We start from the raw sequence: 26,428 nt of genomic DNA, 5'->3' as shown, positions 1-26,428 counted from the left end.
AAAGGAAGAGCAACACAAATAAAAAATATATTTCATTTTTTTCTCATCATTACCTGACTCATGAATTTGGGAATGCCTCTTGGCTGTTGCCTCTTGGGATCTGTCATAATGTTACCCTTGAATGTCATAGGGAACTGAGATCACTTGAAGACTTAACCAAGCTGGGAATCCAGGATAGTTTATTCATATGTCTGGTAGCTTGGAGTTCAACAGGGGGCTGTTGACAGAACCACCTGCAAATGGTCTCTCCCACATGATAGTCTCTATACAATAGATGTGCCATAAAGCAAAGAGAAGGAGCTATGACTTTCTGAGCTAGGCTTCTATGTCAAGCCATTTTGGCTTCACCACATTCTATTGCTTATAGACAGCCCACAATGGTCAGCCCAGATTCAAGGGAAGGAGAAATGGACTCCAGAGGTCAATATATAGAGCATCAAAAATTTTGTGAAAATGTTTTAAAGCTATATGTGTATTGAATATCTGAAATTGTGTATTCTCTAAGTTGTACTTTTAGCACTATTATAGTGGCCTTAAATATCTAAAACTTATAGATTACATAGGAATGTTAGGTTCTCTCACCATGTCTCTCAAGTCCCTGTTTATGGTTTCTATCCTTATATTTCTGTGCTTTATTCTGTGTATTTTTCTGTGTTTTTGTACTTTTCAATTTCTATTCTGTCATAATCTAATGTTTTTGATTCACCTTTGCGTTCTTATTTTTAGCTCTTGATTTTTTTAACTTGCAAATTTTTACTATATTTTGGTGATCATTTCTCTGCCAATATACACATCATGCCATTTAATAGACCAATTAAACATGATTATTTAGATCACCTATAAGTAAACACCAATATTAATACCTAAAAATCTTTTCCATTTTTTTCATTGTTCCTGTTTGTTGTCTACTAAACTCTATTTCATGTGGTTTTTGGATCAATATGCTTCTTGAGAAACTATACAAAACCTTCACAAAGGATTTTATTTTGCACCTTCCATGTACTTAAGGTAGATCCATGTATTTAAGGTAGATCACATTATACAAAAACAAGTGAAATTTTGAGTAACTGGGCACCATCCCTGTGACAAAAATCCTTTTTCTTTCGCAAAATACAAAACAAGTTTCCTGCTTGTTTAACATGATTTCTCCTCTTTGATCCAAGCTGAATTATATTTGTGTATGGCCAAGGCAATCAGGCAAATATGGCGAGATTTTCAGTTTTACCTTCTAACTTAGAATAGGCAAGTACCTCCAGGGAAAAAATAGCTAATCCCACATTTTACTTTTATCTTCATTTGACTGCTAACATCTAGCTATCCTGGGAGCTGTGCAACGTCCTCAAGAAGCATTAACATATTGTCACTTTTCTAAAGTCACTCTGAGTGTTTGACATATAGCCCAAAAAGTGTCAGAGTCAGAAGCAGAAATCTCCATTATGAGAACAGTTCTGAAGATAGGAAATTACTGATTTTGTCCTACAGCTTTCAGATGCCATCACTAGATTATTATGTACCTTAATTCAGTTTCATCCTCTCTACTCCCATCTGTAGGTAACCAGACTGAGTTGCTGCCCCAGTGCAGTGACTCCTGGTCTGACCCAGCAGACTCTGCAGCCTCAAAGGGGCACATCACCAACTGCTCAGGTGAGCAAGGATCCCAGCAAATATTATAAAATAATCTCACCATTAAAAATTCCTCATCTTGATCTTGTTTGCAAAGCCTCTTTGCCTCAGGTGAGCAAGTATCCCATTCCCTGTGTGAATGCCCACTGACATGACCCTGTCTCTCCTCAGACAGCAGACAGCTCCGCCTGGTGGATGGGGGCAGTCGCTGTGCAGGGAGAGTGGAGATCCTGCAGCAGGGCTCCTGGGGCTCCATCTGTGATGACAGCTGGGACCTGAGTGATGCCCACGTGGTGTGCAGACAGCTGGGCTGTGGAGTGGCCCTAGAGGCTACCATCTCTGCTCACTTTGGAGAGGGATCAGGGCCCATCTGGCTGGATGAGCTGAACTGCACAGGAGAGGAGACCCATGTGTGGCAGTGCCCTTCCCAGGGCTGGGGGCAGCACAACTGCAGGCACAAAGAAGACGCTGGGGTCATCTGCTCAGGTCTGTGGTGCACACTGGGTACCGGTAGGAGAAATCAGAAGCATATACTGGATGGTATCTGAGCCTTACGAAAGTGGATGGGAAATTAGTGGCAGGGTGGATGGGGAGGAGGCTCATCCCACACTCCCTGTCCCTCTAGCAGAAAAGATGAAGTGCTTCCATTTCCTGGTGCAGCAGCTGAGTTTCTGCTCCTTCCTTCTCATCCCTGCCTCCTGACAATCATTCTCTTCAGTGTTCATTTGACTGCAGACCTCATGCTTCAGTTACTGTGTGTGCAACATCCTGAGACCCACTGTATTAGTTTCCTATTGCTGCCATAATAAATTACCACAGAGTTAGTGGCTTAAAACAACATGAGTTCAAGTCTGACCCTAGTCCACCTGAGCTATAAATGAGGTGTCAGTGAGCTACATTCAGTGGAGGCTTTTCAAAGACTCATTTCCTTGCCTTTTTAGTATATAAAAATTACCTGTATTTGCCTTCACTATTCAAGTCAACTACCTTGCATACTTCTGACCATTTTTTAATCTTCATATCTTTCTATGATCAGAGTCAGAAACCATTGTCTGCTTGTAAGTATACAGATAAAAGATGTTAGATTGAGCTGACATAATTAATCCCAGATAATATAAAATAATCTCACCATTAAAAATTCCTCATCTTGATCTTGTTTGCAAAGCCCCTTTGCCTCAAAAGGTAACCTATTCACAAGCTTCAGGATCAGGAACTGACATATCTGGGACTTCACTGTTCTGCCACCTCATTGTCCACACCCCTTTTCCCAGGGTGTGTCAGATATTTAGTCAGGTAGCTTTTCCTCCCTCCCCTCAAGAGGCCCACTTCAGTGTTCCTGCCTGTACATTTTCCACTATACCATTGTCATAGAATTACAAAGATACATACAAGTTATCAAAACAGGTCAAGGGATATATGTTTTGTCTTTCCACCTGGTGGGCATTTCATCAGCAAAGTTAGCAGTGAGGACTCACTACATAGGGGTAAAGTAAAACAGCACTAAACATTAAATTCTTACTGTGTCCTGTTTCCCTCCTCTTGGTTTCAGAGTTCCTGGCCCTCAGGTTGGTGAGCGAGGACCAGGAGTGTGCTGGGTGGCTGGAGGTTTTCTACAACAACACCTGGGGTAGTATCTGCCACAGCCCCATGGAAGCTGTGACCTTGTCCGTGATCTGCAGACAGCTTGGCTGTGGGGACACTGGGACTCTCAACTCTTCTTTTCCTCTCAGAGAAGGTTCTAGACCACGTTGGGTGGATGGAATCCAGTGTAGGAAAACGGACACCTCTCTCTGGCAGTGTCCTTCTGACCCCTGGAAACAAAGATCTTGCTCTGCAAAGGAGGAAGCTTATATCATGTGTTCAGGTGATTTACTCCCTATTCCTGTGTCCTCACTCTGTAAGTTTTTGTTTTCATACTTTCAAGCCAAGAGAATAAGTTCAAATAAGTTTCTGAGATACAAATTTGAATAGAGAATATTTTAGCCTCAATTTACAATCTTATTTCAATGACAGAATTAAGTAAACCTGTTCTGACAGCCATTTATGTGGAAAATGTCATGCATATTAAATTAAGCATGAACTTACCCTCTAAAGGTAAAAAAGTGTGTAACAAATGGCTAGAACAGTCTTAGGCTAAAATAATTATTCTCTATTTCCTTAGTAGAGTGAGGAATTTTACCTCAATTATATAAATCACTTGCTATGTCCTGTCATAGTGTTAAGATTGTGTTTTCTTTTTCTACATGTAATGAAGATTAAAACTCTCAGCAAACTCTCATAGGTATTATAGTGATCATTTAATCCAGATATGGAAACTAAGATTAGGAGTAAGCACTTCATTCACCCCATATTCTCAAGAGAGTGAGGGAAACTTGGGGTATCCAGTACTAGTCAGTTATCTTTGAGCCCATGGACTTTTATGGACATCAGCCATCTACATCAATCAGACAAACTCTCAGTTCAGATTTTTGATGATAAGTAATTGAGTTAATTGCATCTAGCAACTTAATTCGAGGCACGAGGAGGAGAGACAAGAAGAAAATACTCCCCCTGTCCTCATGGAGTTTATCCTCTAGCATGATGACACACACCAACCAGAAATGTGAGTGTCATAAAGAAGTGGAAGGTGCTGTGTAAATGGGTAATTTTAGGAAAAGAGAAATCACATTTAGGTTGAGTCCATTGAAGGAAGTAGATGTCAAATGAAGACAGTAATAAGAGCATTTGGTCAGTGTAAATACTGAGGTGTGAGAAGCCTGGTGACTTGAGATAGTGATAAAATCCCATCAAGCACAGAGTAGGAAGAAGCTGGGGAGAGTGATGCCTGATTATCTAGATGGATAAGAAGAGTTCAGTTCCTCTCCATGGCCCCATTACCAATTCTGTTGAAAAGCTGTCTGTTAATCTTCTTGTCTGCCACATTATGGGGAATTGCTGTGAGATGAGGATCCTAGTAGCCCCTTATTTTCTTATTGAATTCATCTCCTCACCGTCCCAGACGTCTTGGTTGATATTCCCTCCTCTGAGCCTTTATCCATATGCTACTGCAAATGAACGACTTCATCCCTCTCCCAGGAAACATTCTATGGGGCCTGTTGGAAATTGGAGGCTATTGTCTTCCAATTTCTTAAGACCTATAATGTGTCTTCAGTTTAATGTTCTGATAAAAAAAAAAAAAAAACTGGCTGTCCTGTGAAAACAATGATATCTTTATCATCTGGAGGCTCTGTGCTTCCCTTTCAAAAGAATATTTCTGGGTCAAATCTTAGAATAAAAATGTTCCCGCTTTCTTTTGTCATTTTCAACAATTTATATTATTTTTTCTCCATGTCCACGTGCTTAAAATTTGTCCCATGAAGTGGTACCAACTACCACTTCAACTGGTGTCACTCTTCATCCTGGTTGCTTCTCCTCATCCAGCAATGCTACAATCCCAGGCTCACTAGGCTCCTCTGTCTCCTGTTCCTGGTGCTGCCAGGAAACTTGCACTCCACTGAGATAACATACTGGCCTCCATTCCTGACTTTATCCCTTGGAGGCACTATACATACATCCCATCTCCCTGGATGGCCACACTATTGACCATCACTAACTGTCCAGCTTGAGATCTTGCTTACATTGTTCCTTCTCTGACTGTTGCCTCTTCTCCGTGTGGCACGTATTCATTATGCTTCTTTTCCAGATATTTCATCCTCATGCAGATTGCTAATGTTTTCCCTTATCAGTTTTTCATTCTTCCACTCTCCTCAGTATTGCACATGTTCTTCTTACCCTGATTAGACAACATGATGTCCCATTATAATCCTCCCCCTTCAAGTACACTCAATTCCCTGGTTTCTACTTTATCTGTCAATGAGAAGAATAGTTGAGTCAACTACCTAACACTTCACTGCCTGCACTGGACTAGGCAAGGACTGCTGAATCATGGACAAGTACTGTATCTTGTTATAATGTGAAATTACCCTGCTAGTCTCTTTGAATTTGTGATCCAATCTCTGATGGACCTCCACACTGGCCCCATATTGTAGTGTGCTTCTCTCACATGTGCTCTTGCCCTCTCTCTAACATGACATTTTACAAATTCCCTGATCTCCCACTCATTGCTATTTAAACCACATCATACATACAAATGATAATCTTCACTCAAACTTTACTGAAAAAAGAGAAACTTTCAGCTGTCTATCTTCTTTTTGGTTTTCTCCTCATGGTCACTCTAATTTACTGAGTATTAGTCTTGCAACTTCTTCATTCAATATCTAAATTTTAGATTCTCTATTCTTCCTTAGCTCTTTCCTTCACTAATCTCATTGGGGTCCAGGCCTTAGATGATATTATTCCACTGACAGCTCCCAATATAAAGTCCATATCTGATCTCTGACCTTAAATCCATTCTAGTATATTTCATTGCTACTGGACACTCACTTGAATATAAATGGATAACTCAAATTTAGCTTTCAAAGTAGAGCATTTTATTTCACTCCTTCAATCTACCTCTACCCATTTTTCCCTTTTTATTCCCCATCCCAGTTAATGTCACTGTTGTTGCTCAGTTACTTATTCTCAGTCTACATTCACATCTCCATTTCACTCTCACTCCAGTTCCAATGTAGAAGCAAGTTCTAGGCCTGTACCAGAAACCATGTCCTAATTCCTTCTACTCTTTCCTTCCCACCCTCATCTATCTTAGTTCAGAAAGATCACTTGTTGCTTGGACTCTTCCAAGAATCTTCAGAGATCTTTGTCTTCCATATCATAATGTCTATATAATGCTGGAAATATGCTCATTTGATTACCAAGTTGATTAATATGTTGCTGTGTCACAGGTGAGCTGCCTTTAGAAGTGACACTGTCAAATTTCTCTGTGGCTCCCAAATGCAGAAACAACTTGAAAACATGGCTCAGCAGTTTGTAATTACCTTAATTTGCAGAAATGCCAGGAAGAGTGAACACATTGATTTTCTCAGACTTTGAAGGACTTCCCCATGGAAGAGGGAGGAGACTGTGAGCCACTTCAGGGTCAAGGATGTGACTCAGGGGTGCAGATTATGACTGGTTGGGTTTGGGTTCACTCTAAGTCTAAGTAACTCTAAAGAACCTCACCATGCGAGGAACCCAAGGGAATGAGTAATGTTGTCTGTCAGGGCAAAGAGCACTGGAGGCATAAAGGGATGTCCACCCCACCTTCTCTTATGCTGTGTAATATTTTTTGCTCTCTTCACATGATTGGCAAGTATTTGACACTAGGGGATTGACATTCTTCATTCTAGTTTATTTTTGGTGTAGAATTAAATGATATGTTTTCTATTACACTGAATTACCAAAACCCTAATTACTCATTGAAATCAAGGAAGACATATTAAAATATAAAAGGTACATTAGTGACATTGCATAGCCACATTTCTATTCATATTCCCCTGATGTAAATAGAATTAATGGACTGGTAGTTACTCTTTTCCCAATTCTCCATTTTCATGGAATTTTACCTAAACTAATATAGTGATAATAGCATTTATCTTATGGTATCTTTTTATTTGGTTTTACAATGTTGGGCTTGTATCATACTTACTATTGTTACATTGGCTTTCTTAACAATATATTAAGGAAGTTCCATAAGTAGTGCTCACTCCTTTGTAAAACAACTTCATAATGTTACATTCTTAAGAGATAAGTAGTAGAGTTTGCATAATCATTTTTGCTATTTATTTATAATTTTTTTTAATTTTTCCCTTCTAAAAACAATATTGTAATAAATATCCTTGCACATATAACACTACATACTAGTAGGTTCTTACTACAAGATGACTGCCAATAGTTGCAAGATCACAGGATATCTATTTTTTAAACAGATATCATCATATTGCTTTGTACGAGCAATTGTTTTCAAACAGTATTTCATATCTTCATAGAATACACTGGGATTTTTTTATAACTTGACCATTAAACTAAAGTCAAAGAACATACAGAATCTCAAAAATCAAAAAAGGAACAGAGCCCACAAACCTATGCTAGGAACTTCCTAAAATCCAGGAAGGATGAGAAAATAAATGATGGTAAACATTTCAAAAGAATTTTTTTTTTTACTCTTTTCCTTTTTCTTCCTTTCCTCACCTTATTTTCTTCTTTTTCCTGTAGAGTCTAAAGTGATAATAAATAATAAGATTAGGTACCGATGATGTTTTTTTCTTACAATAGACTCCACATATTGAGAAATAGACACCCAATCCTGAAGTGAGCAACCACACAAAACAGGTCCTGCCATCATCTAGAGATGTTCTCAGTTTAGTGTAGGAGGTTGACAGAATAATGGGAATAATGTATATCCATGAAGGTGTTGTAGGACAAGTGGAATGTGTGTTTTGTCCATGTTAATTTGCATTTATATGTATTCTTTTTTTTTGCTTCGTTCTATGTTATCTCTATGTCCTTTCATGTATTAATTTTCCTCAGTGTATTATCTTTCCATGAAAATATTTCTCTTTCCAGCTAACTATTGTTTACTTATTAACTTTTCTCTGATATCTGCTTGCATAATTTATGTAAAAAACATTTTAATTTATTGAAAATAATAGTTTCAATTAATTTAAATGAATACTTTCAATGTTTGTAATTTTTCATTAACAATATGAGAGATATTGAGTACAATTTATTTTGAGGATTATTCAGTACTTATGTTTTAAATGCCTAATATTTATTACCAAAAAACACTGACATTAATTTACATTTCTTTTATTGCCTTTAGGATTTGAAAGAATTAAAAACTCTTTTTCAGCGGATCTTGCTCATTTATATATTTAATCATTAAATATTTACCAAACCACTGTTCATAGCATTTGTAGAAAGTCACCCCTACATACTTTTAAGGAATGCACTCAACATGCCAGGCATTGCCTATTAGCAGGAATACAGGGAATGAAGCTAGGGCCCTTTCTAGAGGAGTTTTCTTTCAGGGTAAAGTGTCTGAGTGTGTTTTCCTGTACATACATGAACATGTGCATTATCATGTTTGTATTTTTTTTCACATAGTAGGCATTTAAAACAGGTAAATTGATAAAAATAATTTTAGCTGCTGATAGGAATATGCTATAGAGAATGAATGTCTCAGTAACCCAGTCTAATAGACTACTTCTGAAGTACCTTATCTCCACCTGTTACCTGAACTGAGCCTAGGACATTAGAGAGACTTATCTGGGGGCAGGATCTCCCCAGCTGTCACTTACTAGTGCTTCCCCCACTGTCTGCTCCTACAGGAAACAGACCCAAGAGCTGTCCAGCCAATGCACCCTGCACAGGTACCTCATCCCCTCCCACCTTCCCCATGGCTTCCAGGGGCTCCTTTCCTCCCACCAGGGAGTAAGAGGAGGTGCTGCTGCCTTTTCAGACAAAGAGAAGCTCCGACTCAGGGGAGGAGACAGCGAGTGCTCAGGGCGAGTGGAGGTTTGGCATGAAGGCACCTGGGGCACTGTGTGTGATGACTCCTGGAGCCTGGCAGAGGCTGAGGTGGTGTGTCAGCAGCTGGGCTGTGGCTCTGCCCTGGAAGCCCCAGGGGAGGCTGCATTTGGCCCTGGAAATGGAAGCATCTGGCTGGATGAGGTGCAGTGCAGGGGCAGGGAGCCCTCCCTGTGGGCCTGTGCTGCAGCACCCTGGGGACAGAGTGACTGCAAGCATGAGGAGGACGCTGGTGTGAGGTGCTCTGGTGAGTAGCAGGACCAGGTGGGGGGCCTAGAGTTGAAGGAGTGTGTTTGCATCCAAAGGGCTTCCCAGGCTGTCCTGCTACCCTGAGCCCTGGCTCTGGAAGGCTGTGCCCAATCTCCTGGCATCTGGGACAGAACTTTGTGCCAATGGTTGGGGGTGGGACCCAGAGACATTCCCAGACCAAAACAGTGCAGTGATTCTATTTTCCTTTTCTTCTCCCCAGGTGAAAGGACAACAGCTCACCCCACCAGGAGAAGTAACTGGTTTTTTGTTTGTTTGCTTTTTTAAAAAAATTTATTCTAAACCCAGTAATGGAGGAGATAAGCAGATTTTCAGAGTTCTGCACTATGGAGTCTACACAGCTCCGGTCATATTATAGTAGGCCTGATGATCAGGTGTTAGAAGAAGCCATCATTTGTGTTAAATGGTAACACTCAGGGAGCTCCACTGCCTCACCTGCATTAAATTTATAGAAATCCCTTAAAACCAGACTCAGAAGAGTGTTGACACAGCCCAGAGCAGGATCTAGGGTGGTAATATCCTGAGATTTATGATATATAATGTCTGAACTAGAGACTTCATGGTCCTGAGGACTCAAGTGATAATTGGGTTCTTCTGAGCTTATGGTCTTCTCTAAAGACTCATCTCTCTTTTTCTTCTTCAGGCACCAGTTCAGCCTCAGCTCCTGTCCCTGGCATCTTCTCCTTACCTGGGATACTCTGCATGATCCTGGGAGCCCTTCTCTTTCTTGTTCTCATCATCCTGGTAACTCAGCTGCTCAGATGGAGAGTACAGCGCCAAGGTGGGACTTGGGAATTCTGTGACCTGAAAATATGCACGAGAATATTGGGCCAATTTTTTTTAAGTACACATTTTAGTCTTGTTCTCATTATATGAAAAACTACCTTCTCTACCATGGATTGGAGACTTAAAAGGCATGAATTCATCCTGGGTTAAAAAAGGGAGCCCTCAAATAGGATGATTTCCCATGTGGGCAGTGCTAGTGGAGACTGGGTTTAAGATCCGGGTGTGGACAGAAATCTAGTTCTATCCCATGGTCTGTTGGTAATGGAAAGACTTCCAGGAGCAATGTCTGAACTCATTCTGCATTCCATAGCCTTATCCACTTTTGAAGATGCTGTTGATGAGGTCCTGTACCAGGAGATAGATTACCCCATAAATCCAGAGAAGGAGAGCCTGCTGAACAGCCCAGGTGTGTTCCATAGCCTCCTTTGTTTGCATGAGTTTGCTATCAGTGTGGGAATCTTCAATAAGCAAAGATCACATGACTAACCCAACCTCACATGGCATATTTGGTAGCTTTCTATTACTGAAATAAAATGCCTGAGATAATCAAATTATAAAGAAGAAAGTTTGATTTGGCTTCCATTTTCAGATATTTTACTGCTTTGGGCCCATGTAAGGCAGCCTATCATGCTGGGAGCATGTAGTGGAGCAAAGATCCTCACCTCACAGTGACCAGAATATTAAGAGAAAGAAGATGAGATTAGCATCCTACAATTCTTTTCAAGAGGATGCACCCAACAACTTCATTTCTACCACTTGTTCTCACACCTTAAAGGTTCTACCTTTTCAAATACCACCAACCTGAGGACAAACCATTTAGAACAAGAACTTTTAGGAATATTCCTGGACCACTGTAACAATTATCAGCATCCTTCTAAGGCAGGAGCTCTAAGCCTTCTCTCTACAAGTATAAAGCTTCAAAATATTTTCTGAACCCTGACATTGGACCTCCTCCTGTGTTTGTCTATGATGTTTTCTCCCTACTAGGAACCATATCTGATGATGGCTCAGCAACTATGCTACCCTATTACACAGGGGACAATGAGGAGAATGGAGACCCTGAACCTGCCCCAGGTAGTAGAGACAAGTCTTCCCCTGGATGGTGGGGGTGAGGAGGAGGTTACCATCTGAGAAGACCTTTCTATGATTAGGATGGGAAGGATCTCTTCCTTCAGGTTCACAGCTATTTTTTCTCTCCACCCACTCTGTCTTATAGAAAGGGAAAGATGAGATTCTAATCTGTTGATTTCCATAGATACTTCCATATGGCCACAGACATACCTCAAATATATCATTTTAAAATCCAAGGCCATAACTTTAAAAAGAACATTTGAACTTGATTATCTCACAAATTCTATGGTGAAAGAGAACATATGGATTAGACCTGAAATACAGGGATGTATGGACTATTTTGTGGTTTATTGAATACTAAGACAAAAAAATGACCTTCATAATTACTAGAACACAAGGAGTGTGTGTGATGCCTGTACTTATCAATCATTGGAGGAGCTTCTCTAAAAATGACCTGAGAAAGGAGCACATCATGGACCTTCCCCAAGTGGTAGAAATGGAGAGTTCCTAGGATGAGGCATGTCCAGGAGTGCTCTTTAAAATTAAATCTTCAGGACAGCAAAGCACTACAGGAGGTTGAAACCCATGCCTCCTGGGATTCAAATTGGTAGAATAGCCTATCTGTGGGAGAGAGAAAGACAGGCTTCTCTTCTGTGTCTCCCTTGCCTCAGAGGCCATATGAACAGCCTGGGTTCTCCTTGGGCTTGATGAAATCACCCTCAATCTCTGATATGTACATATTTTCCAACCCTTTATTATATGCCTGAAAAGAGTACATTAAACTTACAACATAGGGGCTGGGGATATGGCTCAAGAGGTAGCGCCTCGCCTCGCATGCGTGCGGCCCGGGTTCGATCCTCAGCACCACATACAAACAAAGATGTTGTGTCCGCCGGGAACTGAAAAATAAATATTAAAAAAATTCTCTCTCTCTCTCTCTCTCTCTCTCTCTCTCTCTCTCAAAACTTACAACATAAGTTTTATTGATGTTTTTTGGCATGACATGTTAATAAAATATTCTTGAATTTCATACATTGAAATATTTAGATGATTTACATGATCTAAGAATATGGACATCAAATATATGCCTTTGGGACAGCCCTGGAATATGGTACCTATATTTCTCAGCTATGAGAATCTCATAGAATCTCTTCATTAGAACAGACTGAAGACATCACCAAGACTAACAAATATCTTCCACTTCCTCCTTATTCCCCATTTTCAGAACCTGGAGGACAGCATGCAGTTGCCACAAGCAGTGGTTATGATGATGTTGAAGAGATACCTGTTCCTGAAAATCCTTCTTCATTTGTAATGAGGGAGAAGAATTTTTTCTCAGAAGAGGGAGGTGGTTCCAGGTGTTCTCATACAGGTAAGTGGATAACTGTCTCCAGTGGTCTTTCATTATTATCATGGTAAAGACGGATTGGACATATCAATGATCAGTTTTCCTTTACTACAAGATTCTAAGTTGCCTTGTAAACCAAGATGATGTCATCTCTTCCCTTTTTCTGTTTATTGAAGCTATTTTATTTCTTCTGAAAGGAGGTAAATACTGTGTCCTCTGTCTGCACACACTGTTCTTGGGATCGAGACATGTCTGTATGATCTACAGAGACTTTGTGGCTTTGTTACACTCTTCACAAAGCAAACCAAGACCTCTGTTTGAACATCAAGTATTCTTGTCTTTAAACATGTGAGAAGTAATTTGGAGAGCATTTTAGTGTTTTTATTAGTGCAATATAATTATTCATAATAGTGGAATTAATTTTGATTATTCATAAATACATATAGCATAATTTGCTCCATTTAAATGTCTAATGCTTCCTCTTTCCCTTTTCCTTCCCCCGATTACCTTCTCTTAATCAACAGGTCTGCCTTCTATGTATTTATTGTTTTTGTAGTAAGAACATTACATTCATACATAAAAGTAAAATTCATCATGATATATTCAAGCACACAGAGAGCATAATATGGAGAATTTCATTTCAGAGATCCTCTCCATTTCTCCCTGTCATGTCTCCCCTCGACCCACTTCTAATCCATTGTTATCTATTTTCATAATATCTCCTCTTTTTATTTCTTACTTCTATGTAGCTTCTGCATATAAGAGATAAGTTTCAACTCTTATCATCCTGAATCTGGTTATTTCACTTAGCATGATTTTATCCAGTTCCACCTATTTACCAGCAAATGATATAATTTAATTTTTCTTTATGACTGAATAGAAGTCTATTATGTGTGTTTGTGGGTATTGTGTGTGTGTATGTGTGTAATTTTTTATTCATTCATTCATTAAGAGACACCTAAGCTGACTCCATTACTAGGTCACTATAAACTCAGCTATTATAAACACTGATATACCTGTATCACAGTCTTATGCTGATTTCAACTCTTTTGATACATATCAACAAGTGGAATAGCAGGGTCATATGGTAGCTGCATTCCTACTCTTCTAAACAATCTTCATACTGCTTTCCAAAGTTGTCATACTAATTTGCTATCTCACCATGTGTGTGTATTTCTTTATCCCCACCTCCTCTTCAACATTTATTTACTGAATTCTTAAATTTTTATCAGTGCATTATATTTCTCCATAATAGAAGTGTTCATTTTGAACTATTTATACACCCACAAAATAAAGTTTTCTCCATTTTAATTCCCGTATTCCACTTTTTTCTTCTCCCTTCTTCTGCTCCCCTTCCTCTACTTCCTTTCTGTTAATTTATAGTTTTTTAATAAATTAGTTTTATATATCTACAATTATATATACATATACACGCACATATACTTTAACATGGTATATTTATCTTTAACATAATTTGGTCGATTTCATTCTACAGTTCCTCCTTTTTCTCATTCTTTCTCCCTTCGCATCAACCCCATTACTCTCTTCCACTGATCTCTCTTTTTCTTTCATAAGTCATTGTTAATCCAGAATTCTACCCCTTTCTTCCCCTTCATGCCTTATTTTGCTCCAACTTCTGCATATAAGAGAGGAAATTCAATTTTTGACTTTCTGAGTTTGGTATAATTTACCTAGTATGATGTTCTCCAGTTCCAGCCATTTATATGGGAATACCATAATTTAATTCTCTTTTATGGCTGAGTAAAATTTTCCCACATTCTCTATATGCATTCATCAGCTGACAGGCACCCAGGCTGTTTTCATAACTTAGCTATTGTAAATTGTGCTTCCCTCAACACTGATATGCTAATATCACTCCAATATGCTTAGCTTAGTTCTTTGGATAAAACCAAGGAGTCACATAGTCATGAAGTTGTTTTATTCCTACTCTTTTGAGAACTTTTTATACTGTTTTCCAAAGTGGCTGTACTAATTTGCAGTGCCACCCAAAATGAATGAGTACTTTTCCCCACATCCACTCCAGCATATATATATATATATATATATATATATATATATATATATATATATATATATATATATATATATATCCTTGATGATTTCCATTCTAACAGGGACCAGATGACATAAAAATTTAGTTTTGATCTGCATTCCCTTGATTGGTATAGATGTTAAGCAGCTTTTCATATATTTCTTGGTCATTTGTATTACTTCTTTTGAAAAATACCTGTTTAGCTTGACTTGTCCATTTATAAATTAGATTAAGTGCTTCTTAGGTATTAACTTTTTGAGATGTTTTCCAAGCACCATTTTTTTTAAAAAAAGGTTCTTTTCTGCAACGTAAGTTTTTTGTTCCTTTGTCAAGTATCAGATGAAATATCGATTTGAGCTTATTCTGTGTTTTTTATTCCATTGCATTTGTCTTCATGTCTGTTTTGATGCCAGTACCACGCTGTTTTTGATAGTACAGCTCTCTCCTTAGCTAAAATAACCAAAAGAGAGAGAAGACCCAAATCAACAAAATTAGAGATGTAAAAAATTTTCAGAAGTCCAGAGGCTCATTGGGAACTATTTTGAAAATTTGTACTAAACTATAAAATCTATGAGATATTAACCAATTTCTAGGTAGAAATCAAACCAGCAGAATATAGAAAACCTAAACGGACCATATCAAGCAATGATACTGAAGCAGCAATTAGAAGTCCTCCAACAAAGAGAAGTCCTATCAAACTATTAAGAAAGAAATTTTACCCATCTTTCTCAAATTATTCCATGAAATAGAAAAGGAGAAAACACTTCCAAATTTATTCTATACAGCCAGTATTACTCTTATACCAAAAGAATACAAAGACACATCAAAGAAGAAAAACTACAGACCAATGTCCCTGAATGAAGTAGACACAAAAATTTTCAGTAAAATATTATTAAAGCATATTCAAAGAAACTTGAACAAGATAGTATGGAATGAAAAGTGGGTTTCATGTGAGTGGGATGCAAGGGTAGTTCAACATATGCAAATCAATAAGCTTAATTCACCAAAAAAAAAAATACATCTAAGGATAAGAATCACATGATCAGTTAAATAGATAAAGAAAAAAAAACAGTTGATAAATTTTAGCTCCCATTAATGTTAAAACTTCTGAAGAAATTAGGGAGAGAAAGAAGCTACCTCAGCATTTAAAGGTTATGTATAGCAAATGCAAAGCCAACTTCCCATTGAATGAAGAAAAACTAAAAATATTTTCTCTGAAATCATGAACAGGAAAGGATGTTCACTCTCACCACTCCTAGTCAATATAGTTGTTGAAACTAAAATCAGAGCAATCAGACAAGAGAAGAAATTAAAGAAATACAAATATGAAGAGGTCAGATTATCTGTTTCCTGAAGAAAGGATCCTCTATGTAGTATATTCAAACACATCCATCAGAAGAATTCTAAAACTTATATACAAATTCAGGAAAGTAGAATACAAAATCAGCATTCAAAAATTGATACCTTTTCAGGCTGGGGTTGTGCCTCAGTGGTAGTGCACTTGCATAGCCCATTCAAGAACCAGGGTTCAATCTCAGCATCACATAAAAATAAACAGATAAAATAAAGGTATTGTGTCCAACCACAACTAAAAAAAATAAATATATTTTTTTTAAAAAAATCAATACCTTTTCAATATTCCAATAATGAATCTGCTGAGACTAAAATCAGGAAAACTATTCAGTTCACAATAACCTAAAACAAGGCAATGATTATTATTTATCCTGAATCTTATCTTTCTAACTGGGGTGAGATAAAACCTCACTTTTATTTCATTTCCTTTATTGTTAAGAATGTTGAACAATTTTTTCATATATTTCTTGGCCATTTTCATGTCATCTTCTGTGAAGTATCTGTTTAGATCACTTGCCCATTGACTGACTGGGTTATTTGAGTTATTTTGATTTTACATATTCTGGATATGAATTCTCTGTCAGAAGAATAAGTGGCAAGAGTTTCTCCCATTCTTCAGGCTCTCTTTTCAACATCTTGTTTCCTTTGCTGTTTGAAGTTTTTAAATTTGAAGCTGCCCCAATTGAGTCTTGGTTTCATTTCTTGAGCTTTGGGAGTTTTATTAAACACTGTTTGTGGGCTGGGGATGTGGCTCAAGTGGTAGCGAGGTCGCCTGGCATGCGTTGGGCCCGGGTTTGATCCTCAGCACCACATACAAACAAAGATGTTGTGTCTGCCAAAAACCAAAAAATAAATATTAAAATTCTCTCTCTCTCTCTCTCTCTCTCTCTCTCTCTCTCTCTCTCTCTAAAAAAAAAAAAAACACTGTTTGTGCCTGTGTATTGGAGAGTTGGCCCTATGTTTTCTTCTAGCAATTGTAAACATTCTTGTCTAATTACTAGGCCTCTGATCCATTTTAGTTGATGTTTATGCAGGTGAGACAGAGGGAGCTCCTTTCATTCTTCTACATATGGATATCTTGTTTTCCTAGTGTTTTCCCATTTGTTAAAAAGTCTATTTAGTCAGGTTTTCTTTTACCTTATATCAATGTTTTATTTTTATTTTTTACAATGATCTTGACATTTCATACATTTGAATCAAATGGGGTATAATTTCTCATTTTTCTGATTGTACAGGTTGCAGAATCACATTGGTCATACAGTCACGTATATACATACAGCAATAATAATGTCTATTTTATTCTGCTGCCCTTCCTTTAGTCAGCTTTTTCACTTCTTTGACTAAAAGACCCAACCAGCACAATTGTAGAGGAGAAAAGATTTATGCAGGGGCTCAAGATCTCAAAGGTATCTATTTATAAACAGTAGGCTCCATTCATTGAAGCTCAAGGTGTGGCTGAACATCATGGTGGAAGAGTGTGGCAGAAGGAAGCAGCCTGCATGGTGATCAGGAAGAAGAGACAGACTCCTCTCTCCAGATACACAATATATACCCAAGGCCATGCCTTCAGGGACCCACTCCCTCAACCCACAACCCACCAGCCTTCAGTTACCAGGCATTTAATCCTCATCAGGGGAATAATGCAAAAATTGAATTAAGGCTCTTACAATCCAATTGTTTCTCCTCTTGCATTTTCTCACACATGAGCTTTTGGAAGACACATCACATCCAAATCATAACATCCATTTTTTTTTTTCAATGTATGTTTTTACTGATTTTGTCAAGCATCAGATGACTATATCTGTCTGGGTTTATCTCTGTGACTTTTAGTCCATTGACTTTCATGTTGGTTTTCATAAAAATGCCATTTTATTTTTGTTAGTGGAGCTCTGCAGCATGATTTGAGCATGGGAATTTTGTTGCCCCAGCCTTGTTCCTCTTTCTCGGTATTCCTTTGGTTACTCTGGATCTTTTATTCTTCCATATGAATTTTAGGACATTTTTTTAAGTTCTGTGAAGAAAGTCATTGATATTTTGATTGGGACTGATTGAAACTATAGATTGCTTTTGATTGTATAATTATTTTATCAATATTAAATCTGCTTATTGAAGAACAACAGATGCCTTTCCATCTTCTATAGTCTTCTTTAAATTCGTTCTTCAGTGTTCTATAGTTTTATTTTATTAGAGATCTTTCAACTTCTTAGCTAGGTTTATTTTCATTTTGTTGTTGTTGTTGTTGTTGTTGTTATTGTTCGTTTCTTTGTTTCAGGTTGTTTTCAATGGAATATTTTCCTTCATTTTTTTGGTTGGTTTTATTATTGGCATATAGCAAAACTTTTAATTTTTGTATGTTGATCCTGTATCCTTCTACTTTTCTGTATTTATTAATCCACACTAAAACTCTTCTGAAAGAGATTCTATGTATAGAATCATACATCTGCAAATAGAGATAATTTGAATTTTTTCTCATTATATCCATTCAATTTTCTCCTCCTCTCTAATTGATATACCTATATATTACAAGAATTATATTGAATAGGAATAGTAAGGTTATGAATCCTTACCCTACTCTAGATTTTAGAGGAAATGCTTTTATTTTCTCACCATTCATTTTGATGTGATGTTGGGTTTGTCATGTATAGCCTTTATAAGAGTGAGATAATTTTCTTCTATCCCTAGTGTCTTCAGAGATTTTTAACATGAATGGATGCTAAATTTTGTTGATGAATTGTTTTCTGCATCTATTGAGTTGATTATATAACTTATGTTCTGAATTCTATTTATGTGATAGATTGCATTTATTGATTCACATGTGCTGACCAACCTTGCATTGCTGAAAATTTATTTTTAATGAAACACATAACCAATTATTTTCATTAACATTTCCCACTTTAATCCATAATGTACAATATCCATAAATAGAGATATTGAAATTTCCCATGCTAGAAGGAATAATTCTCTTATTGTTTGAAATAACATATAGTGTCATATTTTAGAAGTGGGCTTTCCACTTGTGCATGGTCATGTGGTCCCTGGGAAAAGGAAACTATTGAATTTAGTTAAGCTGCCCTTCTTTGGCATCTGGACCCAAGCTGTTGTCATGAATACTGTGAAAGAAAGTGTGGTATTTTATTGAGGTATGGAGGAATTGTGAGAGGTCATCTTCTGCCTGGAGTGCTTAAGGAATCAGACCAGCCTGGTGTGCAAGAAAGCACTTGCATCTCTTTGCCACTCCTCACTATTTTTAACTCATTCTCCTTCTAATTGTTCAAATCAAGACTTATGCGTAGGACATAGTCAATGTGATATAACTCTATTAACCCTTCCAGAAAAGTACTGGTTCCCCATAGATATTTTCTAGCCACTCTACTAGTCTTTTCATGTTGCAAGAGGACTCTGGACTGTCATATTTGTCACCACTAAAATCAGGATTCTCTTACTGTTCCAGGCATCTCTCCTCAGTCTCTCAAAGAAGCTGACAATTCTAACATGGAAGAGACAGCATCCTTATTTGTCCTGAGAAAAGAAGACCCTGGATATGATGATGTTGAGCCTAACACCTTGTAGTGGTGTTTTGTTGTGTTTTGTATTTTGTGTAACCAAGTCTGCAGATAACTCCTTATAATATTGTTTCCTGATAAAAGAGAGTTCTGTCTTCTTCATTACTAGAAAGTTTCTACATTCATTACTGGAAAGTTTCTCATTTGCAATAAATACTCTGAGCCTCAAATACCAGTGTCATTCTATATTTGAATGCATTCACCACCAGCACCCTCTGAAAATTGAATGTTCAAAATTAATGGATCTCACATAGGATCCCCCACACTACACACTTGATCTTTTAGATGAACAGAAGTTTATTTTCTCTTGAACAGTATAAAACTGGAATGCAGCCTGAACTAAGAACTTGGTGTTATGAAAATTAACTTAATAAACACCTATCTTAATATTCAAAAACATCCCATTCATGCTGACTAAAACCTACATTTAGTGATTGGGGAGTATCAGGTGGATGGGAAATTGCTATGTTTCTTTTAATTCTTCATGATTTTTATAAAATATCAATAACTAGATTCTACTATTGCCTATTAGACTTTTACTCCAATGGTTTCTTCTCCTTTCTTGTTATTCCACAACTCTCTAAGTCTCATGTTTCTCCATAAAATTGCACTATTATCATTAAATACCATTGTTTTATATCACTTTTCCTTACTCTCTACTTCTTTCTCTGGTTGTCTTTGTTTAAACAGCCAATAATTATAACCACCAGAATTGCAAAATATTTCTTAAGTGGCTGTATTTACTGTGAATTATTCCCATCCCAGACCACCCTCACATATTTATTTGAGTTGGAAAGGACTGAGTAAGCAAGCCAAACTCTGAAATTCTCTATGCTGGAGACTTATTGTCATCTATAGCAAATTTTCCAAAATTCGCTTATTTGCTTGCAAATAAATGAATGTTTCCACATCTCCATTCTAACTGAATAAGTTTAAACCAAGATTTTATTTACTCATTTTTGTGATGTCTTTCTTTTCCTTAATGATTTTTTTTTGTTTTTATTTTTTATAATATTTTTGTAGTTTTAGATGGACAGTATTGCTTTATTTTATTGATTTATTTTTATGTGGTAATAAGAATCAAACCCAGTGCCTCACACATGGTAGGCCAGTGCTCTGCCACTGAGCTACTGCCCCCGCCCCTTCTGTTTTTGTTAATGCATTATAGTTATACATAATACTGTGATTTATCTTGACATATTCACATTTGCACTTAATATAGTTTGCTCTATTATCATCCACAGTACTTGCAGTCTCCCTCCTCTCCTCCCTTCTCCTGATCCCCTGTCTCTACTATTCTCCCTTATATTTTGTTGTTTTCTTTCTTTCTTTCTATAAGATTAAATTCACTCTAGAGTATTATATATATATATATATATATATATATATATGTATATATATATATACTTAGCATAATTTGGTCAATTTGATCCTGCAGTTCCTCACATTTCATGTGCCTCCAATGTTCCCCTCAATTCTCTTCTACTCCTCCACTGAACTCTCTTCTATTGTCATGGATCCCCCATTTTGAATTTTATTTCTCTCTAGTTTTACCATATGAGAGAAAGCATTTGACCTTTGACTGCCTGAATCTCATTTTATTTACTTCTATAACTTGAATATTTTATTTAAAAATAAAATGTATTTTCCTAACATAATATAAAGTTACTTTAAAAGTGGAATGTGATGATTATTATTATCCAAAGTACATTTATGAAGACATGAATTGGTGTGAATATACTTTGTATACAATCAGAGATATGAAAAATTGTGAGAGTAATATAATGTGTAATAAAAATTTTAATGCATTCCTCTATCATATATAAATAAAAAATAAAAAATAATAATTCTGAAATTTATGAACCATATGTACAGCTATTTTTTTCAAAAACTTTCCATGCAATTCTGTAATTCAGAATTGGGAATCATTTAGCTATATTAGAAAGTTCAAAGGCCTTACTTTGAACTTTGTTGGACCTCATTAGATATACACTTACAGCCATTTTAGGAAAGAGCAATAGCAACTCTCAGCAATAATAAACTATGTCTAAACATATTAGTCTCTTTTACAGGTCTGTATTTTGTTTTATTTTGGGGTTGTTCTTTTCACTTTTATTCAAATAAACACAATACTTGTATATAGACTGATCATATACCCTTTCAAGCTAATGTACTTGGATTTTCACATGTACAGTGCTGTGGTCAAATCACGACTATTCTATAATTTGAAACAAGTATTTTGGACACAAAGCAAACACCTGGTTTTATTTTTGGTAAAAAAAAAAAAGAAAGAAAGAAAAAGAAAGCCAGCTGAGAAAAAGCTCTGTGATGTTACTTGCCCACTTGAGGTTGGTGGAATCAAGGACAAGCATTTTTTTGTGAGGGGTGGGGGCAATAAACTAATGTACGTCTGGATAAAATGCAACTGTTCCTATCCTTCTTTACTAGGCTGGGTACTTGAAAAATGAGACATTTCTGCGTGGTCTAGCGAGTTTGTTAGTTGCCAGTGGATATGATTTCCTAAGAGTTAGTAAGACCCATAATTACTAAAGTATTTTCTGAAGTTCTAGACCTATAATTCAGAAATGAAGGAGTTGGAGAAATTTTATTCATTTTAAAGTAGTCTTGCTTTCCCAGAAATTCAATCTTGAAAACTGAATAATACCTTTGTTAGTTTGAAATTTGTCTGATTAATATCAATTTTAGTGAAGAAGCTGGTGTCCTTTTTCTGTGGCTTGGATTATGATACTCCCACATATTAATTTAATTTCAATAAAGTTATGGGTTCAAGGACTCAGTGATAGTTGATGTGCAAGAAACAAGTTTAGACAGTCATGTCACCCTTGTCTGAAGCCAGTTAGGATTAATTCAACCTGGGGTGCAATTCAACTTAAAAATTATAATTCTCATAGCAAAAAAGCAGCCAAAGACGGTGGCCTGAGACAAGTGGGCCTATGGAACTGCAAATTTGGGAGTATGAGGCATGTGCCAGGACATTGTCTGTGTGGATGGTGTATTAGCACAACCATGCTGCAACAGCCCTGGCTGATTCTGGGTGTGTCACCTTTACAGAATGGCTGTGGAGTCTAGAGAGAGCAGGGCTGGCACAACTAGCTGGCACGACTAGACTATACTTTCTATAGAGTCCCTGGAGGGACACAGGCAAGTTCCTTACCAATTTCCCACACTGCCCTCTTCTGATCCCCCTTCTCTTGTAAGATGTGATTTGGCTCAGCAGCAACTTAGGAGAGTGGGAATAGTGAATTGAGACTTGCTCCTGCCTCCTGTGACAGCCAAGGCTGGAAAGGCCATCTGGAAGCCCAACAAAGGACAAGCCCACTTTTTACAAGGAAAAACTCCCAGTCATAGCCTAGAGCAGTGGTGCATGCCTGAAATCCCATTAGTTCAAATATCTCCAGCAGAATGAATGTGAGTGCAAAAACAGCCTCAGCAAAAGCAACTCACCCACACCCTGTCTCTAAATAAAATATAGAAAATGGCTGGGATGTGGTTCAGTGGTTAAGCGACCTTGGTTTCAATCCCTGGTACCAAAAAAATAAAAATTTCCAGTCACTTTACAGCTTATCTACTGAAATAAAACTAAATGGCTTTGAAAAATAATATACTTTGAAACTCTGACACATTTATAAAAACAAAAACCAAGAAATTTCAAACAACGTTTTTAAAAGTCCTTTAAAATGAATCTATAAAAAACAGTTTAAGAACCTTTGTGACTTTCCAGTGGGATACATACACAGTAAATTTTACTCCTAAAATTATCTATTTGGTAAAATCTCTAGGAAAAGTTCTATCAAGAAAATAATTGTTTTGGAATTACTTTTTTTCTGGAATGCCAAAAAGAATTAAGGTAAACACACATATTTAAAATGAGAATACAACAATATTAATTCAGTTGAATAAATAAAAGAAAGTGGCACCAATTTTATGGCATTTTTTCAAGACTGAGTTGTAGCTCAAGGATATTATAAAACAAATAATTTTCTCAAATAAGAATGCTCAGCACAAGCCAACAACATTCAAAATAAAGTGCTATGAGAAAAAGTAGTTCCACAAACTTCAGCTTATTCACAGGTGAACAGAAATGTTATCTTGATATTTAGGCCTGACATATTGATTTCCAACCAAGAACTGTGTCTTGGGACTTAAGCCAGAATCCAGATAGTTGCAGCATGTCCTCTTCCTCCTCCTCCACAGAACATGGGCCCCAAGCAACCACTGTGCAGTTTACATTGACAGAGGGCCACTTGCTGGGTAAGAAAGGTTTAGATCCTTATGAAGATTTGCAAAATTTTTGTAACATGTTCCCCAGAATTGCATGAATGTGAAATACCCACAGAGAGGTTTCCACTTTGTGGTACTTCCTTTAGAATATCTCTCCCACAAAAAGTTGGTGGGTCATCATCATTGAGTCTTTTCAAACCTCCAAACTTAGAGTGACTCCAGAAAGCAAATATTGTACTAACCAATGCCTCCTCTGCAACTCTAGTTCTGGAGATGGTGAGTGTCAACAATGTCCAATGGGTTTCTGCTGCTGGACGTTGTGGCCCAGCATGTCCTGGGCAGGCATGATGTCTCCTCTTGCTCCAGGAGAGTTTTGGTCCTCTTTAAATCTGAGTCATTGTAGCTGAATCACCTTTTCAGATGGGTCACTGGACACCCTGCCTCTTCCAAAGGGAGTCAAACTCTTGCTCATTGGAAAGAATCATCCCTTTTCTCAAACTCTGCCACCACTGCAGTAGGGTTAAATGGGTCTGATGCCTCACTCTTGTGCTTCATTAACTCTTCATCCAGCCACATTGTCATCATCTCAGACATGGTCTTTTAAATTTCAGCAGAGAGTTTAGGACCTTTCACCATGACCTTCATCACCACTGGTCTGTTTTCACACCAGTTGGACAATTTGGGGCTTGTGTTTCAAAAATCATGACTCATAACCATGAAGTTGATGATGCTGGCAAATTAGATACTAGACTAATATGACAGTATGTGCTTTGGGATCACAGCAATAGAAAATAATGTGGGAGAGGAATCAGAAAGTGAGTAATTTTCTGAACACACAGCAGTTGTCTTCTAGTTTGTTTGGAATTGGGTCACTTGTCCTGCAAATATAATTGCTAGGTTAGCAGTCATTTTTGTTGCAAAAACTAAATAACATGCTATTAAAACATCTGTTTGGCTGAGCCCTGGGTGACAATAAATGGCTACTTTTCCTTCCTGTATTATCAGTGACCCAGGATGAGAAAACCCTTTTAATGACTTGCTACTGCTCACTCCAGCAGGCTGCATTCTCACATTTGCCTGCTGTACCACCACACTCCATGGAACACAAAAGTGTCCAGGGATGACATTCCCATATCTGCCCTCCCACTTTTGTGGACTTAGGGATTGGATGTTCTGGCTTTCCTTTCATGTTTGCAGCAAACCCATTATTATTCACCAACATGCAATATGGTTGTTCATTTGGAGGCAAGACTCCTGCAGCCTTGGGAGTCTCTTTTGGAGCTTTGTTGTCACTGTCAGGATCCGAAGCCCTTTGAGCCAGTGATCTCACTCATCATCCAGGGCCCAGAGTCACAGGCTGACAGGCAGGCTGGCTACCATGGAGTTTCTACCTCTGAAGGTCTACAGGAGACCTCCCAGGACACTCCCTGCTGCTCAGGGTGGGAAGAGAAGTCCAGCCCAGTACATAGACAATGTCCTCCTTGGAAGGCCACACACCTGCAATTCTGTGTTTATACATGTCTCTGGAATGGCCCTCTGTACTCTCCAGTCCTTTTTTATGTGGTGTGTCTAGGTCAGGTTTCTCAGTAGGTACAGTCAAGGGGCCAGTTGGTGTGCTGTCATCTCAAGCTGCAGCTGTGGGGGAAGACCCACTGTGAGCTCCTCACTTGTTCTTGGTGGTGTTCAGTCCCTCCTTTGTGGCCTCTCCATGAACTGACAGAATTACTGGCCTCAGTTGTGGAAATTGGCTGGAATGTTTGTGTTACCATCTTTTCAACATATAATTGTTGTAATCTTGAAGATTCAGACTATATTAGAAGATTTAGAGGGCAAGGGTTGAACAGTAGAAGAGGATATATACTTGCCAGAGATTCGTCTTAATACTGGCTATAACCAAACGTTTAGCAAGTAAGCTTTAATACTTTTATTTGCCTTTACACATCTCAGAATTTGGATTTAAAAAAATAAATTGATTAGCCTTAAATTAATTCAGGGACAACATGATTTTAGCAGTCTCTTTTGATAGTTCTTATCCGACACTCAGGCATCAGACCTCTTTCTCTATGGCCTCTCTACTTACTTTTGGTAGGGCTGACACAAGTGTGCATCTCATGTTATACTAAAAGAAGATATTCTTAAAGAGCCTTCTTTCCTTTGATATGTCCATGTTGACTGTGTTTTGGTTATACTTTTCCAACAGGTGTTTAAGAGCAAATTGATCAAAAATTGATCTTGTTTCTATCTACTATTAAGGTCACATGAGATTCCTCTAAGGTCCCTCTTGGGAACTTGTGAAAAGCCTTTTGTCTTCTTCTTGATTGGTTGTGCTGTCAGCAGGAAAGGTCAGGGTCTTGCTGACCAAACCTGACTTCTCATGGAAATATCAAGGACATTTCTCTCTTCAATAATCCTCCTCTTTGCCTAAAATATACTGGTTCACTTCCTGTTGTGCAGGATCTTCAAGATCGCCCAGATCAGGACATCAGGACATCACAGATTTGTACAACCTTTAGTGGGGTTCTGTCATTCTCTGGATCCTGGATGACTTTAGAATGCAAGGGCCTATTTATTGGTGGCTCTTTCCTTACTCATTTTAATTCCATGGCTTTAGTCTCCAAGATTTGGTTTAAAACATTGAGAAGGTCCTTCACCACTCTTGAAGTGGAAGTAATAGTT

The 26,428-nt window shown here is 37.7% G+C and overlaps 1 protein-coding gene and 1 pseudogene across 1 annotated transcript in view; one reads left to right on the top strand and one right to left on the bottom strand.

Annotated features, from left to right (window-relative positions):
* LOC114104931 (uncharacterized) overlaps positions 1 to 26,428 on the top strand; it is a 343,694-nt gene that overhangs the window by 93,759 nt on the left and 223,507 nt on the right. The window contains exons 17-22 of the mRNA XM_071610374.1: positions 1,552 to 1,644; positions 1,795 to 2,109; positions 3,173 to 3,487; positions 8,871 to 8,912; positions 9,002 to 9,320; positions 18,900 to 18,915. Coding sequence (XP_071466475.1) covers positions 1,552 to 1,644; positions 1,795 to 2,109; positions 3,173 to 3,487; positions 8,871 to 8,912; positions 9,002 to 9,320; positions 18,900 to 18,915 — 1,100 coding nt within the window. The remainder of the gene's footprint in view (positions 1 to 1,551; positions 1,645 to 1,794; positions 2,110 to 3,172; positions 3,488 to 8,870; positions 8,913 to 9,001; positions 9,321 to 18,899; positions 18,916 to 26,428) is intronic.
* Positions 23,597 to 24,817, bottom strand: LOC114104829 (protein tyrosine phosphatase domain-containing protein 1-like; annotated as a pseudogene).

Source organism: Marmota flaviventris, chromosome 3 (assembly GCF_047511675.1).
Source record: "Marmota flaviventris isolate mMarFla1 chromosome 3, mMarFla1.hap1, whole genome shotgun sequence".
Lineage (NCBI taxonomy): Eukaryota > Metazoa > Chordata > Mammalia > Rodentia > Sciuridae > Marmota > Marmota flaviventris.
The sequence above is the reverse complement of the archived record's forward strand: the minus strand, read 5'-3'. Positions and strand labels throughout refer to the sequence as shown.